This window comes from Agelaius phoeniceus, chromosome Z, assembly GCF_051311805.1.
Source record: "Agelaius phoeniceus isolate bAgePho1 chromosome Z, bAgePho1.hap1, whole genome shotgun sequence".
Classification (NCBI taxonomy): domain Eukaryota; kingdom Metazoa; phylum Chordata; class Aves; order Passeriformes; family Icteridae; genus Agelaius; species Agelaius phoeniceus.
In genome coordinates this window covers 61162537-61181073 of record NC_135303.1, presented here as the reverse complement: position 1 = coordinate 61181073, position 18537 = coordinate 61162537, and the positions used below count along the sequence as shown (strand labels likewise).

General features: G+C 34.2%; 1 protein-coding gene across 3 annotated transcripts in view; it reads left to right on the top strand.

The window, feature by feature from the left end:
* Positions 1–18537, top strand: part of ADAMTSL1 (ADAMTS like 1) — a 402391-nt gene that overhangs the window by 73770 nt on the left and 310084 nt on the right. For all 3 annotated transcript variants that reach the window (XM_077171393.1, XM_077171394.1, XM_054652544.2), the window contains exon 2: positions 17474–17593. In XM_077171393.1, coding sequence (XP_077027508.1) covers positions 17474–17593 — 120 coding nt within the window. The remainder of the gene's footprint in view (positions 1–17473; positions 17594–18537) is intronic.

Genomic DNA, 18537 nt, shown 5'->3' with positions numbered 1-18537 from the left:
CTACTGCTGACAGCCACTTTGGGTTACATCATCCCACTAAGTCACCACCCATTGCTGTAGACAGCCAGCCTGAGAGACACAGAGAACAGGCTGCCTTTCATTGACACTTCATGAATTAACAGCTAGGGACTGCTCAGGAGGAGGACACTTGGCATCTCTTCCTCCTCAGAGACCCAGTGTTTGGGATCCCTGTGGCAGAAATTCAGGGAAAAGAGGATGGATTACAAAAAGCCTCTCCTTGCTGTTTTGGGATATGTTGTCCTTTTGGCAACAGTGATTTTTTTTTTGTTTGTTGTGGGTTTTCCTTCTCTGCTACTAGGCTAGTATATTACCGAGAGAGATAGGTTCTTCATGCACAATATTTGAGGGAAAGTGTTGAAGATGAATTCTCATTATTCTCACATGTCATCCTCTTGATTCTCATTAAAAGATGACTGCATGTCTCTGTTTTTCATCATCCATGTTTTACATTTCAGCTCTTAAGAGGAGTGATGTGCATTGTGGTGAGCAAATGCTTCATTGTGTTCTTGCTGATTTCAGATCTGCTCCTATGATGTGATCTGTCAAGCTGCCCTCAGAATGTGGTTTTTCTTTCTGATTAGAAAATTGAATGATGGATCAAACAAGAAGCAGCTAAACAGTGGCTTGCTGTTCAATGTCAGACCAGCAAACCCTACTTGTTAATTCTCTGAAAATAAGGTAGTACTCAATATAGTACTCAATATAGAGACAAACACTGTTGAAAAGTCAAGCCAGTTGTGAGTGACATTGATCCTCAATTCTGTTAATCTCATGTCATGACCTCTTAATGCAGAAGCAAAGAAATTCTTCAGGGCAAAAGATTTTTCAACCTGTAGCAGGGTCTCTCAAAATTCAGCATCAATGCACTATCTAGAGTGAAGGGTAAAAAGATGTTGTTGGACAGGAAGTATAATTACAGATCCTAGTTACTTGGTTTTGTATAAATTACTTTATACGGATGCTTTTTCACATCAGTAAAATTGTACTAAATATTTCAATCCAACTTTTCAATTTGCTATTCCACAGGGGTATTATTGCTGTGAAAAGACAAGAGAGACTTTGAAAATTCAAATTTTAAGGTATCAAATCTGACATGTTCTTATTTGAGAGATGAGAATAGCTGCATCAATGTTATGCCTTTACAAAATTATGCAATTATATAAGAGTCTGTGGTCTTTTCATTTGAAATATAGTAAACAAAGATTTATCCACCTACTTTACTTTGAAAATAGCTACCAAAGTGGACATTGTCAAGATTTTAACTGATAGTAACTACTTCCTGGATTCATTTTCCTTATTGTTTTTTAGAATTATATTTCCAAATAAAATAGGAAGGGGAAATCTGGGGATCAGTAAAGATATTTTTTCAAAACTCAAACCTGCTATAACTGAAGCAAAATGTGAAATGTGATTGCTTGAAATAAGTGCCTTTCATTTACATTGGTTTCAGTTTATTTTTGTCCTCATTCAAAGAGGTTTCTGTATGTTGATTAGACAGCAACTAACTAAAGCAGCCTATTTCTAAAAGAAAATTAAAGTAGCACTGAAGATGAAAGTAATGCAGTGTCTATATGAATTTTGTCTAGGAAGTTAATTTTACAAAGAGCTGAGCGTGGTCCTCACTCAATGAACCCTGTCTGGGCATGTTTATTCAGGTAAGGAAAAAATCCTGGAAGATAAGGATCCTCGATTTAGTTTGCCTAATTCCCTTAAGGATTTAGAATGTGCATATGAATCTGCAAAATTTAAGGAGGAATTGCTTGAAAATTTAATGGAAGACTGCTAGTATTTCCTGCTATATCCTGATCTGGGATGACTGTAATTGCAGTTGGTCTGTCTTAATGGAGTTTTAGCACTTTCCTCTCTTGGGAGAAATGAAACTGATGGGAAAAACAAGAAACCAAATATTTGAGCAACTTCAAAACCATTTGTGGTTTTGGTTTTAGAAATGTAAAGCTTTTTGTGGATTGAGTCACACATTTATTTCTCTGAAGCAATTTACAAGCTCATAAAAAGTGCATCAAACCAATCACCATTAGTTGCTGCCTTCTTAGCCACAGATAGTTGTGTTTAGATAATATAATTGCTACTGTAATATATATATAAATTATTTGATTAAAACTGAAGTGATCCATTTTCTTGAGAAATAAATTTTATATAGTTGATCAACCTTTAGAAGTTTTCCTACTTCACATGAGTAAATATAGCAGCTCTGGAACTGGGTCACTGTCAGGCAAGAGAATTTGGAACAGTGCAACTGTTTAATGGAACAGTGCAACTGGGAACTGAGTTCTTATTGGAAAACACCTGTTTCTTGCATTATTTCAATAATATGAATGTACATAAGTGATCACATTTCCCATTTTGTAAAATTAAAGTTGTAGTGAGGGAGCCCTCTTTAGCCCTGCTAAATCCTGGAAGAGCACTCACAGATGTCTGAGATTGTGTAATAGCTGAGAAAATACAAACTGTAGAGAGGACTTACAATTGCCTAAGATGAGTCAAGTGATGATTTCCCTGGTTCGTGATGTCCTATAAATTCCTGCTATAATTTGGATAAAAATACTTCATAGAAATACATTTTAGGGATTACAAGGAGGTACCATTAATATTCCTGTGCTGGATAAGATGTCTGCGCTGTGCCAAATTTTTTTTGTAATTATCCTTAAATAATCCTTTTCCATTCCTTGCCAAAATGTTTTCTAAGCTTAGTTCTTCAAATAAATAATAAAGGAAAGTAGTACATAATAAATTTGTGACTATTTGTATCTGATTGAAACTATTACCTGAAAAAGAAGAAGTATTGTCTGAAGCAAGGCAATTTCAAGGCCTCATGTCTAGAGAAAGAGAGAGTGTTTTGCCCTTTTTTTCACAAATAAGTGAGATTGCATGCTGAGGTACTTATCAGAAAGGTATGTTCCCCAGAACAGATGGATCAAGAGGAATTTCCAGGACCATTTAGTCCCACCACCAGTGTTGTGCAACACCCTCATTTTCAATTTTTATAACCCCATCTGATATTAAAATAGCAGTGTGAAACATAACTTCATGCATCAAGACAAGACTTATATTTTAAATTCCTTGATTTTCTGTTGGAATTAAATTAGTTTCTATCTTTAACACAACATATATTAAAATGATACAGAAGCATAGAACAAAAAGTTATATATTTTCTTGGACAAAATATGACAAATTTGAGAAGTAAAAAATATCCCCATACCTAATGTGTGTAATGGAAGGCAAAAATATATAGAAATAACATAGAAGGCAGCACTTGAAATCTAGTGTACATGTTAGTTTCAATATCATGTCTAGATTTCCTACTTGGCCTGATGTGGCTATTACTGAATGATGATTTACTACTTACTTCTACCTAAATTAATGTTGTAGAAGTTTTAGTGTGAAAGCCAAACTCCTTATAATCTGACATTCTAATAATAAAAGCAAAGTTAGCTTTATTTTATAATAGTTATAAATGAAAAATAATAATAAACATCTCCTTCATCTGTGATTCAGAGAATTATTTAAACACAAGGGCTGTCTCATGTAGTACTGCTCTATCTCTGGTCCCACTGCCCCTGTCTGAATCACCAGTGACTCAAATATAAAAGTAATTATTGTGATCACTAGCCCTGGTTTTATACAAATGGCACTGACACAAATACTTCATTTTCTACAGGCTGCTTCATAATATTTTAGAATCTGTCATTGCTTAGCCAGTTTTTGGGCAGCAAATGCTAAATCTGTTTAGTTGTTTGCTTGCAGGTCATCCAAAAGCACATCTTTTCACAGAATGTCATCCAGCTTTTTTGTTGTTCCGAGTGTCACCACAGTCTCATGCTCAGTGACTTTATCCCTCAGCTTACTAATTTATTAAGGTGTTGAGGAACTTAATTAAGACTTAATTCAAGATTTTCCCAATATGTATTTAGAGTTTGTTGAAGATTGCTAAGAGCTGGTTAAAAATTAGTTGAAGTTACTTGGAAAAAGTAAGCCAAGGCTCATGCATGGCCAGTCTAAGAATCTTCTTAATTAACTTTAAACAACAATAAAGCAACACTGTGAATGCTGAACAGGATTGTAAGGATGGAAATCCAAACTGGAAAAAATTTATTGTAGGGAATATATTGTAATATATTAAAAATATGTGACGTATATTGTATTTTTTTCCATTCCAAATCTCTTAATTGTAACAATATCCTCTAAAAATAATATCTTTTCTTACTCTTACTGTCATCCTATTCTTCTGTTTCCTTATTATCTCAATATGGGGAATTTGTGCCATAAGTAAAATACAGTGTTTATGAGTACTTGTGTTTGAAAGAATTCTAGAACTGTACTGATCATTTCATAAATTCTTTTTAGTAACTTAATTTGATTTGTGTTTTCTGACTTTTGGTTTGTTTGGATTGTGAGACCAGACAAAGAGTTAGTCAGTCTCTCAACTACAGTGTGAATTTTTTATCTATGTTTTCATCCATCATTTCAACTACCATTGTGTGAGAGTTCATTTTTCCTGCTTTCCTTGCTGCTGTGTATTACCAGAGTGCCAAGGAGATGAATGATGGTGGCATTAGACTAAGGAAGTAGTGAGAGCTCCTTGGCAGCTACTATGTGTAGTTTCTCAATTTGCTACTCTAAGATTTGGAGTATGTTCATGCTTACAAAATTTTTCATTGTCATTCATAAAATCAGCTGTCATTTTCTAGAGTGTAGATGGAGAAGCATGAAACTTTTTGTCTCAGGAATTATTTACATGAAATGTAATGTCCTTCATCAAGATGTGCCTGTGAGTGCAATTGTGACAGGAAGTACTCCTGTGTCGACACAGGAAATGCCAATAATTATTTTATCCTTAGGCCTGAAGATTATGAGGAAGGTGTAAAAAAACTGTCTTGTGGGAGCCAGAAAAGACAGTTCTGTTTTTATTCTTGAGATGTGAAACTGTAAGAAAAGTAAGTTCAGCTCAGTATTTGCTTTGCTACTGAAGGTATCAGGACAGGTGACACATCATACCAACAGACTCTGAATTTAATTTTAAATAATTTAATTTTTTTTTAGCAAAAAAGATATTCTTATATTGCTTCTTAAGGACCAAAACTGTCTTCCAGAATCATGATTCTTTTGTGTGATTAAATCTGGTGGTGTAAAGCATGTGACATTCAAAGATATTTTTGTTCTTTTTATCATGGTGATTGTTTCACATGTCAAAATAGCATGTCATTTTCCTTTCTTTGAATATGCTGTGACTGAGTGCACTCAATTGGAGATCTGAGGGAGAGAGTCTTTCCGTCTATCCTTACAATGGCCTGCATCTGGTCTTCTGAACAGGAAGAAATGTCATGCCTTGTATACTGTTAGTTGTGTGTGATATTCTACTGCAAACTGGCACTGAATGTTGATATGCATCTACAATGTTGATATGCATCTGATAGCTATTTTTGGGAGGTCTAAACTGAGTGTAAATAAGCAAACTTGGAAAAAAATTTCACTCCATCTGATAATAGATCACATTCTTCCTGGTTAAAACTAAAATTTAAAAATTCACTTCCAGGTAGTGATGCAGTCTTCCATAGCTTCATGATGAAGATCCTGATTTTAGTTAATCATTGCATTCCTCAAAGATGATAGCGTTTATAAAAATTTGTTTCTGAAAAAGATCAGTCTAGTTTCTGTTTCCTTGTTTAGCTAATGTAACTGTAAAATTACAGATTAATTCCTCCAAGTTTTATCTGCTCAATGTTCTGATTTTTTTTACACTTTAATATTTTTTTTATATTAGATTGGAGATTTTTGTTATTATATTACTGTTTTGCTCTTTCTGTTATTGTGTTATTATTTTGAGGTCTTTTATCTGTGGAATAAAAATCAAACCCTGGACAGACACAAATTTTCCTGTTTTATCTAGATGCCATGCCATTTCCGGTAACTTCATGCTGGGACTCAAATTCATATTCCTTGAACAAGCAGGCCCTCAGAGCAGCATCATAGCAGGCATTTGGGAGCATACTGAGGGTGTGCTTGGTTGTCTGCTCTGTCTCCCTCTGTGCAGACTCTCTTGGTTGCTGTGTTCTGTCTCTGTCTATGTCTCAGCCTTAAATACAGGTAGTTATCTTCTAGCAGCTGCTACCAGCTGCTGGATGTTACAATTTGCTGGTACTTCTTTCACTTGTATATGCAATTATACAATTGCTTTTTAAGGTAAGCTGGTCTTAACTCCATTAATTTAAGTGTTTTAAACAGAAAGATATGATAAAGAGCACTGAAAATTATTTTTGGAGAAATTCCAGTGTAATTACTCTAATAAACTTACACTAGTTACTTCATGCTCCCTAATCAAGTAATAAAATGCATTTTGAGATGGGGTGCTTCTTCTAAAATACGTTTATTTTTTTTCCAAAAGTTATTTATGAGTAATGTGGAGAGCACTGATGGCTTAATGCAAGAATTTTATCTGAAACATATAGCCTGATAATGAATGTGGCCTCTGGCCTTCAGTTCTATGAAACCCTGAAAATGCTGAAAAATCACTTGGTGAGATTAAGAACAGCATCTAACACAAAACAAGTTTCAAGTAAGCATGTCACAAAAGGCATATGACTCATGTTCTAGGAAATTCTTTCATTATTGACTGTATGAAAACAGCACGGTGTAAAAGAGATGCTGTGTTTTATGCAGAGATAGGGAGACACCCTGTAACACAAGGAGTGAAGGGGATGTTGGTTGTGCTTTGAAAAGGCACTGCAGTTAAGTATGAGCTGGAAACAGTGTGAGGAAGATGTTAGCTGGCTGGATGCACCATCTTGTAGTGTTGGACAGCTGCTGTGTCAATGGCCACTGCACACAGATAAAAAGGCCTCAAAATATCTTTAAAAGTAAATTAGAAACAGAGTAACCTTCTCAGAGGTGTAGCCCAAAAAATGTATGTAGGAACACTGAATAAATAATTGGAAAATCCTGCTGTGAATAAAAAACCAAAATGTTCTTTGTTAAGCAGGTGTACTTCTTCAGCTGGTAAAAATCAATAGTTGAAATGAAATTGTGCTAATTTTCTACAGCTAGATATCTGGTCTGTTGCTTGCTAATTTTTTTCAAATGCCCAGCCCTGCTATCATCACCTCCAGAATTATTCAGATGCTTATTTAGCATGTAAAGAACTGAGAGAAATTCTGCTTGCAAAAGCCCAACCCAACTGACTTCATTGATAACACATGCAATAGTCATATCTTAAATATAAAGATGAAAAAAACCTCCAATCCTATAAAGACACATCTTTGTCTTATTTCAGCCCCAAAGGAAAACAAAAAACCACAAAAACTCTCCTATATTCACAAACTATTCGGAATGGAAAAGACTCTAATGTTATTAAAACCTGTCTTACCACTGGCAGAAAGCATCACAAATTTCATGAAGAGTATTTCTAAACTAAAATACAATTTGAAGAAAAAGATTCCTCAGAATCTATGAATCAGATCTTCTAATAAAATAACAATCACAGTTAAAAGACATACAAAAAAATCTCATTCCATGGAGCTACTTATTCTCATAATTTTCCTACTGAAGACGTAATATCTCACAGGCATAAGAAAATCATGGCTTCTATTGCAGTATTTTGCAATCTGTCACAAAAGCTTATGAATCTGGTGATGAAGTACAAGCAAAACCATTAATTGGAAACAATTGGATGGAAACAGTGGTTGTTTGGCCACCCAGCCACAAAAAAGCATACTTATCTGGAATAAATGGAGTATGTAGTCCTTTGTTGTAAAGACATTAAATCACTGAAACCTATCTAATTGAATGACAAGTTATAAAGATAGAATTTCTACTGTTTTCTACTACTGTGTTAGCTATTTGAAATATCTGCAGTATTGCTGTGAATACTGTAAGATTTGATTAGCAGAAAATACTGTATAGGTAATGACCAAGCAATCTGGTAGATCACTCCTGAAATTCTAACTCTTAACAAAGTAGAGGTGGTCAGAGGCACAACCATATGACAGTAATAAACAAACTTTGTTTTCTTAAATAATCCCACCTGAAGAATTATATTAAATTCCTTTTTTTTTGCAATAATATGATTGAGATTTAAAAAAAATATATCCAGGGCCTTCCATTGTAAGTAGTTGAACTCCATGTCAGTAGGATTTGAGACAATGTCTATAATGTCAGTTTAGTGAATTTTCTACAGAGCTCCTTAGTCTCTAACATAAAAATATTTAACATTAAAAAGAAGAGGCCAAATGAGTAGTTAGATTCCTTTGTTTAAAAGTGATGCTTATCAGTCCGGGGTCACAAAAGCCCAAAATTCAAGTACTGAAGAAAATGTGAAGATTATAATTTTAAAGTTTTATTTTCATAAGGAAAATATTCAATGCTCAGAGTTCCCAGGAAGTTTGATGAAGTGATTAAGAAGAACTTGCCAGTTTCTTCTTCCAAAACAGAAAATTCAAGGAAGCTGAGGGGATTCCATAGATGAAATAAAAAAAAAACCTTCTGAGCAATGGGATTCAAAGAGGAAGAAAAAGAATTACTTCTTCAAAATATTCAGTCTCCATATTAAATTAGACTATCAAATCCATTATTTTCCTGAATGCATATTTTTAATTTCTTATCTTCTCACTTTGGGAAAGTTGCATTTCTCTGATTTTTTCTAAAATGCTAAAAAATAACACAATAAATATATGGTGATAATTTAAGTGCAGCTAATTGTGATATATGTTGAAAAACATATTTATTTTATGCTTACTTTCATGCCAATAATAATTTGAAATCCTTTACTGCTGATTAGATGACATTTGGGAATGACTGGTCTTGCTAATCTCAGATGATTATTTGTTCATGCAATTTGACATTGTTTTCTGTCTATTCTGGCCTTTAGGAAAATATTGCAGATCAGTGACAAAGTGCATTGTTAAATGAACATACTGAAGCTTGTAGAATGATTTCTAAATCTGTTACTTGCTCCATATTCTTGCATGGCACATACTAATTTTGGCCATTTAAAAACTGATGCAGCTTCTAAATAATTACATTTGAGCATAGTTGTTCATGGTGAACCAAGCAAGGCAGCAAAAGAAACAGCAGAAAATCAATTCTTCAGACCTTATATTTTGGTTTTGTTTAATTTTATATCATAGAAATTCATGTGTCTGATTTCAAGTATTTTGAACAACAGTATTTATTTGGCTTATTTTAGAAAGTAAATCTGTTTAGGCCTAGGACACAGCCTTGCTCTAAGCACAGTAGAAATTTGGGGGTTTTTTTAAATAATTTTCATGGAGATAAGAAGCCATACCCATCTAAATATGCCCTGTTTATCTAGTAAATTAGAAACTAGGTAATTCTGAAGTATAATTTCAGTTCTAGTTCATGAAGCTTTTTAACCTTGATGTATTTTGTGTTAACTATACCCAGAAAGAAGGTTCTAATCAACAGGATTTTAAAGGAATTCTATAGCTTTGGGGTTTTTGCTTCTATTGGACTTCACCTTTTTTATCCCCCAGTCTGCTTTTTTTTTTCTTTACTTGTTTTTTCTCTTGTTGTTTCTCCACTTTCCCCTCCCCCTCTCCTTTTTTTTTTTTTTTTCTTTTCCCATGGTTGCTTGGCAGCAGGATAATTGCTGTGTTTTTGTTCATTCTGTATTTTTGCCCCTCCATTTAATGGGGCCATATTGGCTTTCTCTCTTGTTGGTAGACTGTGGGTCAAGTGTAGGCGTGTGCATGCTTTACAAATTTATCCCCATCATTGCTAATGTCTGTCCAAGATGTTGGTAGCTGGTGCTTTTGTCTGAGGGACACTTCAAGCTGTAATTCTTGAGTGCAAATCACTTTTTATTTCTTTTGTTCATTTATAATGAGGGACTGAAATGGAGCTTAAATAATTCCTTCAATGAAAACATTAACCAGACTCTGCTATTGTGGTTGTTTAAGAACTGAAAATAATTAGCACAAATTCACATTTCCTTCACAGAGCTTTAAAAAAGTCAGGATATTACCATTAAGATAATAATGAATTTGTTCTGTGTGGAAAGGCAAGGAGGAAAGAAAAAAAGATTAAATATATTTCAAGAACAGCAAAAAAGATTTCTGGTGGGAACATTTCACTGTTGAATAAAAGATTCCCTTGGGAAATACATTGCTATTTGTGTTCGTGTTTTAAGGCCCCATGTGAGTACCTTCAGAGAAGCCAAACAAGAACATCCTTCTCTTTTAAAAAATTCTAAACCTTCAAACCCACTACAAAAAGTAGCCAACTTCATAAGGCCCTAGCTGTTAATTCAGAAACTATAATTTTATCACTGTTTGGAAAGATTGGAATCAGAAAGCAGTATTTTTGATAATCTGGTCTCAGGAAAAGTTTCTTTTCCATGGGGGTAAAGACTTTCTGTTTCCTTGTTTCTCTTATATAACTTTTCCTGCTCATGACATGCTATTTTGAGCTATCAGAAGAAGATATTGCAGTAGTTAAGAATGTTGGCTTAGAATTTATTTTGTTCATAAATCTAGACAACCCTTTGTTCTGTTTGAAAGACAGCAAGCTGGGAATCAAAGGCATAAAATCTAAGAGTTGTAAGGCAAGAACAAGCTATTATCTATCACAGCTATGAAAAGCTGTGAAACTAACCTCTAAAGGCTAGCTTAAAGAAAAAAAATTCTGCATGAACAAAGTGAACTTCCCTTCAGACTTTATTTAGAGGAAAGAAAGAAAAAATATGCTGACAGCAGTTAGCTTAGGCGTGGGACAGTCTTCTACACCTAAAGCAGAGGTGCTGAATCTTTGCCAAGGGTAATAAAGAATTGAAGGTGAAGAATGAACCCCAGTTTATCTGCTGAGAATCTGACTACTTCCTTATGTCCTCTCTATTCACTGTTGACTGCATGAGAGTTGTGTGCACAAGCACCTGAATTTTCTTCTGCCTTTCCACATGGTAATAAATATTTTCTGTATATTGACAGCGCTCCAGCATACCAGTAATGGAGAGTGACTTTCCAGCATACCTGTAATGGAGAGGCTCATATGAAAACTAACTATACTCACATGAGCACATTTGTCACAGGACTATGCACTGGGAATGTCACAGGACATTAGGCACTGGGAGCTTAATGCCATCACATCTGGATGATTTATTAAAAAACCCCTCAATTTTCTTTAACTTTACAACAGTGGCTTAGAAATGAAACATATCATATTTCTAACTTCATAAAAATGAAAGAAAAATCAAAGATTTATTGTTTTTTTCCCTTGTTGTTGCTTTGGCAATAAAACCATTTCACTGAACTAATAATAAAACCCCTAAATTTCATGGAAGGGGCAGGATTTTCCATGGGGAGAACAGTCATTTTTCACAGCTCTAGGGTCCAATCTGCGAGACAGAAATGATGAAAGAGAAATAAAAATTTAAGATTGAGCTGCTTGCTTATCCCTTATCTCTCATATGTATTCTTCTAGTCGTTGGTTTAAAGCATGGGTTGACTGCATGACAGCAAACACTTAAAATTTTTAAATCTTTTTACAAATTCATTGTCTCTCTGTTCACCTGAATCTGCCTATTTCCCTATGGGGACTTAGAAAATTCATTGGGAAAATTTTAAACATTTTTGAAAGTATAATGAGGAAACATAGCACTTGGATGTCCTTAATTAAATGTCCTTAATTAAATATTCTTAATTAAATAGGGTAGTATCTCTTTTAGGATATATTTACCTTAAAAACATAGTGTGCTCATATGCAAGAAATTCCCAGAAGATGACATGCAAAATAGATTTTAAATTGTGCAATACTTTCTGGGTCTCCATGGAGAAATGAAAAGTGTTCAGAATGATTAACGGTGGCAGAATTGGGCAGTAATGTTTCTGCATATTTTAAATTTTTACATGGACTTTGATAAAAACAAACAGCTTTCACAATTTAGATTTAGAGCCAGACTATAATTGCTTCTGAATTTGGTATTGGACTCGTACTCCCCTCTACCTACTCTCTTTTAGTTTGGAAAATAATGAAAAAGAAATTTTGGATCTCCATTGCAGCACAAAACTGTGGCAGATTAAAGAAAATAGTAATAATTTCTTATTTCAGAGATCCCTATGAGATTTTGTTAAACAATTTCTTGAGGCAACAGTGGTAGGAATCAGTTTATTTGACAGCTTGCAGCTGCTTATACACACCTTTGAGCCTTCTGGGATGCCTTTCCTTCTTGCGTGATTGACAGGGCTGAAGGACGCAGTAAAGCCCTTGTCACCCATGTAAAAGTGCAGCACTCTTTCTCTTGGAAGTGTGGGCAGTAAAGTAGAACGTTGTTGTTAGGTTTTATGGAGAGTAATTCAGAATTGAAATACATGCACAAGTTGTTATGGTGTTTGGAGTGCAGTTTAGTCTAAAAAAAGGCAATGTACAATAACTTGGCTTGTTAAAAGCCTGCATTCCTCATCCCTCACTATCAATGTCACTGCTACCCTTTCTGATATTTAATATCCTGAATTTGGTCATGTTTCCTGTTTCAGTTTGTTTCTGTCAAGAAAGTCAAGAGATTCATAGTAACAGCTAGCAAAGTAGTCCTCTTCTCATTGTCAAAACACTGTAGGCCTCTTTGTAAAAAAAAAAGAAAAATGAAAGAATCTGGTTTTTTAAACAATTTTATCAGAAGTATTTTTAATAAACAGGTTTTTTTTGCCACTAGTTTTGATGTTAGTCAAAACATAATTTTCTGTGTGCTTTAGAATTTGATAATTCAAAATACAAAAAGCTTTAACAGAGCAACTGTCACCTTGAAACTACTCATGGAATGTGCCTAAGTGGTTAATTATAAATATTTGAGGCCACATTTGATATTTCTGCTTTCTGAGCGAGGTACTTGGAAACTCCTCATCTGTGCTGAGAAAGGTGATACCCAAGGTAGTAGGAGTATTTACATCAGATTCCAAGCCTGTGTTGTTAGTCTTGTGCCTTGTGAATTCAGCAAAATATTAGTATTACATCTTGCTAACAATAATTACCAGTAGCTTACTTTATTGCTGGTCACAGCAAAATTAATAATTTTTAGTAATAAAGTTAAAGTTTAGTAATAAAGTAAAAATATTTTTAGTAATAAAGTGCAAGAAAACTTAGATTGTGTTGGATGGGACACATCCTTTCATCTGCTGTTTTGTGTTGGGTCTTTTATTTTCTAATTGTGTATTTTTCAGCCTGATTCCTCAAAAATTTCCTCCTTATGGACTCACACCACTGGATCTTATGGAACAATTTATGTTTTGCATTGATTTAAGCGAGATAGAAACTGAAAAATAAGAAAAATATTATTGCTTAGGTATTTGCTGGAATTTTATCTCATAACAATTTCATAAAAGGCTCCTTTGCAAAGTTGTTTGAGCAACTGAATACCCAGATATCTTCCTCATGCTGAGAAGCTTCAGTTATATGCCTTTGATTTTCATGTGCACTAGTGAAACCTCATTTACAATGTTGTTTGCAAATTTGTTTAAAGCTACTTATTGATGCTTATGACTGCTGCTGATAAAGGTCAGATTTCTGTCAGGCCACTGTTCCTTTGCATGATTTCCTCACTGCTTAAAAAAGGCTGCTTTGGGGTATTTTTGGAGATATTTCCTAAGTTTGTCTGATCATAAACTAAATGAAGGTAGATGAGAAATATGATGGCTGTGTTATGATGAAAATAGGTTTCCTGAGAGAATGAAATGGTGATGCATATGTAATCAGGACTTCAAGGAAAACTTGAAAAATGAAAAAAACAGTCTTTCAGGACATTATTCCAATTTATTGACATTCATTATTAATGGCTGATCTTTAATGGATGGATCTTTGAATCCAGCTCTCTTAGTAAGGATGAAGATACTCTACTTGAAGTACGTTGTATCAGATGATGTATAAGTTAAAGCTAACACAGAGTGGGCTACTACTCAAAGGAGGAAAGCATATTATATGAATCAGGCAAAGAATAACCTTCTTTAGATGGCCACATACTTTCAGTCCTCTTCATTTTTTCAAGACTTTACCATTCATATTTTTTCAAGTCTTTACCATTCATATTTGATAAATTAAAAAAAAAATATTCTTTCCTTTCTTTCTTTACTTTCATTCTTTCATTACTGCACTTCTGGGTCTTTTATTTCTCATCTTTTCCTTCATTTTCAGGATCCCAATGTCTTTTTTCTTTTGACTGCTTATCTCTGTCCCTTCCTTGGGAATAGTGCCTATTTCCCACCTATGTAATTATAAGTAGTCAGAGCATTAATGTTGATACGGTAGACACTTAAGTTTTAAGGATTAGCAATAATTTATTGCTAATAATAATTTATTAATGTATATGCATTCTTTAGCAACAGATTTCATTTATTTTGAAAAACAGATTGGAGTTTTAATAACAGGAAGCTGATTCTTATAAGGAAAAGAATTTTCAGAATATGGGTATATTTTTATAGGAACAAAATAAGCAAAATAGGAAGGTGAATCATTGGTGATGAAGTGACTCTTTACATTGTAATTTGACTTCTAAAATTAATAACACAGGGATCTGGACAGGCTGGATTGATGGGAAAAGGTCAGTGGTATGATACTCAATGAGACCTGGTGCCATGTCCTGCATTTGGATCACAACAACCCCAAGCAGCACCACAGGCTGGGGGCAGAGTGGCTGGAAAGCTGCCCAATAAGTAAAGGACCTGGTGACAGTGGCTGGACATGAGCCAGCTGTGCCCAGGGGGTCAAGAAGTCCAGTAGCATCCTGGTCCAAACCAGCAAAAGTGTGGCCAGCAGGACCAGGGCAGTGATTGTCCTCTTGTACTTGGCACTTGTGAAGCCACACCTCCAATCTTGTGTTCAGTTTTGGGTCCTTTATGATAGGAAGGACATTGAGATACTGGAGCATATCCAGAGACAGGCAGTGGAGATGGTGAAGGGTATGAAGCATAAGTCTCATGAGGAAAGGGTTGGGGTAGCTGAGGGTTATTTTCCTGGAGAAAAGGAGTTTCAGTCTTACCTCTTCTCCAGGTAACAAGCAATAGGATAAGAGGAGATGCCCTTGAATTTTGCCAGGCTAGGTTTAGATTAGATATTAGGAAAAATTCATCACAGAAAAAGTTGAGAAGCATTGGAACCAGCTGCCCAGGGACCTGGTTGAGTCACCATCCCTGGAGATACTTAAAAGACATCTGGATGAGGCACTTAGGGATTTGGTTTAGTGGTGGATTAAAAGTTGGACTAGGTGATTTTATGTATATTTTCTAACTTAATTCTATAATTTTATAATTTTTATCATTAGATTTGCTGATCACAAGTGTTTAAAATCACAAGTAGATGCTATTATTTCAAAGTAAAATAAAAGAACAGATTTCCTTTCTTGAAATTACTTTAATTCTTTGGACAGTTTTTGCCAATCTTGAGGTGAAGCATTTTTATGAAGTATGACCTATTCCAAGAACATTTTTATTTGTAAGATAATGATTTGTCAAAAAAGAATACGTCTGTAACAGTGCTTCTTTTTCTTTGGGGCATATGCATGTTTCTTCCTCAGACACCCCTGAGGATTCTTCATTGTTATGACTCAATAATATAAAAATAAAATCAGTGGGTGTATCTCTCAATATTATCCACAAGATGGGAAGCTAACTATAAATTTTAAAACCCTACTCCTGTAAAACTATTCCTTTTATGTGATGTTCTTTTTCTTCTTGTATTCTTAAAAAAAAAATTAAAATTTACAGCAGAGGATCTCAAAGCAACCAGAAGACTTAGGTGCTCTCTATTTCACTACTAGAAGCAAGAATTTTATATCAAAGAAAACATCTATTATGTTCCGGTGCATATGGTTTGGATTCAGGGATTCAATTCTTACCATTACCCAACATCACAGAAATTCCCATTTCCCTCTGTAAATTAATTAGATAATCTTCTTCTGGTCAGCCTATTATAATTGCCCTAGCCTTACAGAAGCTCTGATCTCAGTTCCTAGCTGGCAGGGAGTATTACCTCCTCCAAAAAAGCAATACCAACTCACTTGTTGGGAAAGGAAGGCAAATCTGTGCTTCTTTCTCCCCCTGGACGCTAAAATGTCACGTTACTCACTAGCCCTTTGAACTTCTCAATTAGAATAAGTGGAGCAGAACAATGGCACCTGTCTGTACAGAAAGAAGAATAGAAGAAGTCATCATAAAAGCAGGAGAACATGGACTTTTTTCTTAGTAAAAGGTAGTAATTGCAACTCTTGTGAGTAATAGCAGTCCATTTAGAAGTACTGTGCCTGTCTTAGTGAGGAAATACTATATCCTCTGTTCCTCATTGTAGTATATTATAGTATCTTATATAGTGTCATCCAGATGTATAACAAAAACAGATACTTTTTACTTTTCTGGAACAGAAATCAGAATCACATATAAATCAATTATTTATGGTAGTTGCATTTGTCTAATTCACTCTAGTGTGGTCACTGTTGTCAAATAATAAAGTATCCTTACTTAGTCATTTTGATAAAGCATACTGTTCTCTCAAACTGAATGGCCTTCCAAATAAATTGTGAAATGCTGGTAATGGAAAAATCTACTAGATTTCCGGAGATAATACAGTCCCTATTCCTGTTTTTTAACAACCTTTATGGATATTTCACCTGTAGTGGAATTCTTTAGAGTTAGTCTAATGAAACAACAATGTTTTGACAGGTTCCAAAAATGTCCTTTATATTTCACTGATTTCCAAAACTTTAAATTTATACTTAAAAAAGTTCTTTGGCTTCAACAAACAAAGAAAAAATGGATGTGAGAACTTGAAGAATGTGGATTTAGTTTCATTATTTATTTCTAAAATATAAAAAAATGTTGTGATTGTACCTAGGACATTTTGATAGTAATTGCTTAGTTCAACCACTGATGAAACAACCTCTTTCTCAGTAGCTTATATATATATATATATATATATATATATATATATATATATATTTCTAAAAAGAATAGATACAACTTAGTTTAAATTATTTTCAATGCATGTGCATTTTGGAGATTGCTAGTCAAAGTACTTGTAAATAATTTTTTCTGTCCCTTCAAAGTTTTAAGCTCTATCTTCTTATGATAGAGCCGTCAAAATGCTGAACAAACATTATCTGTTTCATAAAGTAAAAATAATTTAAATATTAACTCATTTAACAAAAGAGTTTTTAAACATTACTGTCTTACAAACCATAGATGTAAATCTTGATATAGAAACTTCTTCCACAGAAGAATTTCATGTAAATGGAAATTATCTATAACCGTAATGACACTCTTTAAATGCATGTCAGTGTTCTCATTAATGGCAAGGCCGTCTGGTTAGAACAAGTGTAGTACTGGAAGACAGAGGACCATTAACTCGCTTTTTTAATCTTCCAGTCATATTTTTCTAGATATTAGGATCATTTCTATGAAAGAATTAAAATTTTGCATTTGCTAATATTGTGTTTTCCTTCTAGGTTTTTGGAGACCAAAATCAAGGAGCAGTTTTTCTACGTGAATTTACATTGATTCGGAGAGAAAGTCTTCACGATGATTTCCTATCTGATTTGCTGGATAACCACAAAACAGAAGACCCGGTAGGAATCTTCTATTATTCCAAAAAATTTTATAAGAAATTGTTGTAGGAATTGCTGTGGATAAGTCTATCATTCTGCTTCATTAATCTATCGAAAGTAATGAAATTAGATTTTTTAACATAAAAATGTTAGCCTAAAAATATTGTAAATTCCATTTAAAGTAAAGACTTCATAGGAAAGGTTCATGGGTGTCAATGAATATGAATTTTTATTATTCAAAGACAAACTTTTTCACACAGATTGATCTTTTGCTTTCTAATGGTAGTTTTTCTTATTCAAAATTTTGTCACTCTAAATTATTACCATTGTTTGCTTTGTACATGCAAAGGGAGATTATTTTTTATTCAATATGAATGAGTAAAGTTAAATGTATAGGTTATATAAAAAATATAATGCTTTGAAAGGAATAATTTTATTAAATGTACCAAGAAATCTAATAAACAGGGAAAACACTTTTATGAAAAATATTTTTTCACTCTCTTCTGTATATGTTTGGCAAGGTATTTATTTCTGGTCTGAAAGATTCCATGTTGTCTAGCAGCTGATATTTTTGAAGAAAAGAATGTAGAAGTAAGTAACTTGGGATTCATGCTTGATCAGGCTTTAATATAAAATGAAACAAACCAGCTGATTTTAAACTGCAGCAAATATTCTCTGCCAAGATGATTAGGGACTAGAGAGACTATCTGTCTTACAAGGAAAGGCTGAGGGAGCTGAGTCTGTTCAGTCTTATGAGGAGACAATGGAGAGGGCACCTCATTAATACATACAAGTATCTGAAGGGAGGGTGTCAGTGCAGGGATTCAGGCTCTGCTTGGAAGTGCCAAGCAACAGCACAAGAGGGTGATGCACAAAAAGTTCTACCTGAACATGACAAGGAACTTCTTTACTGCACAGTGACCGACCACTGGAAGAGATTGCCCAGAGAGGTTCCAGAGTTTTCC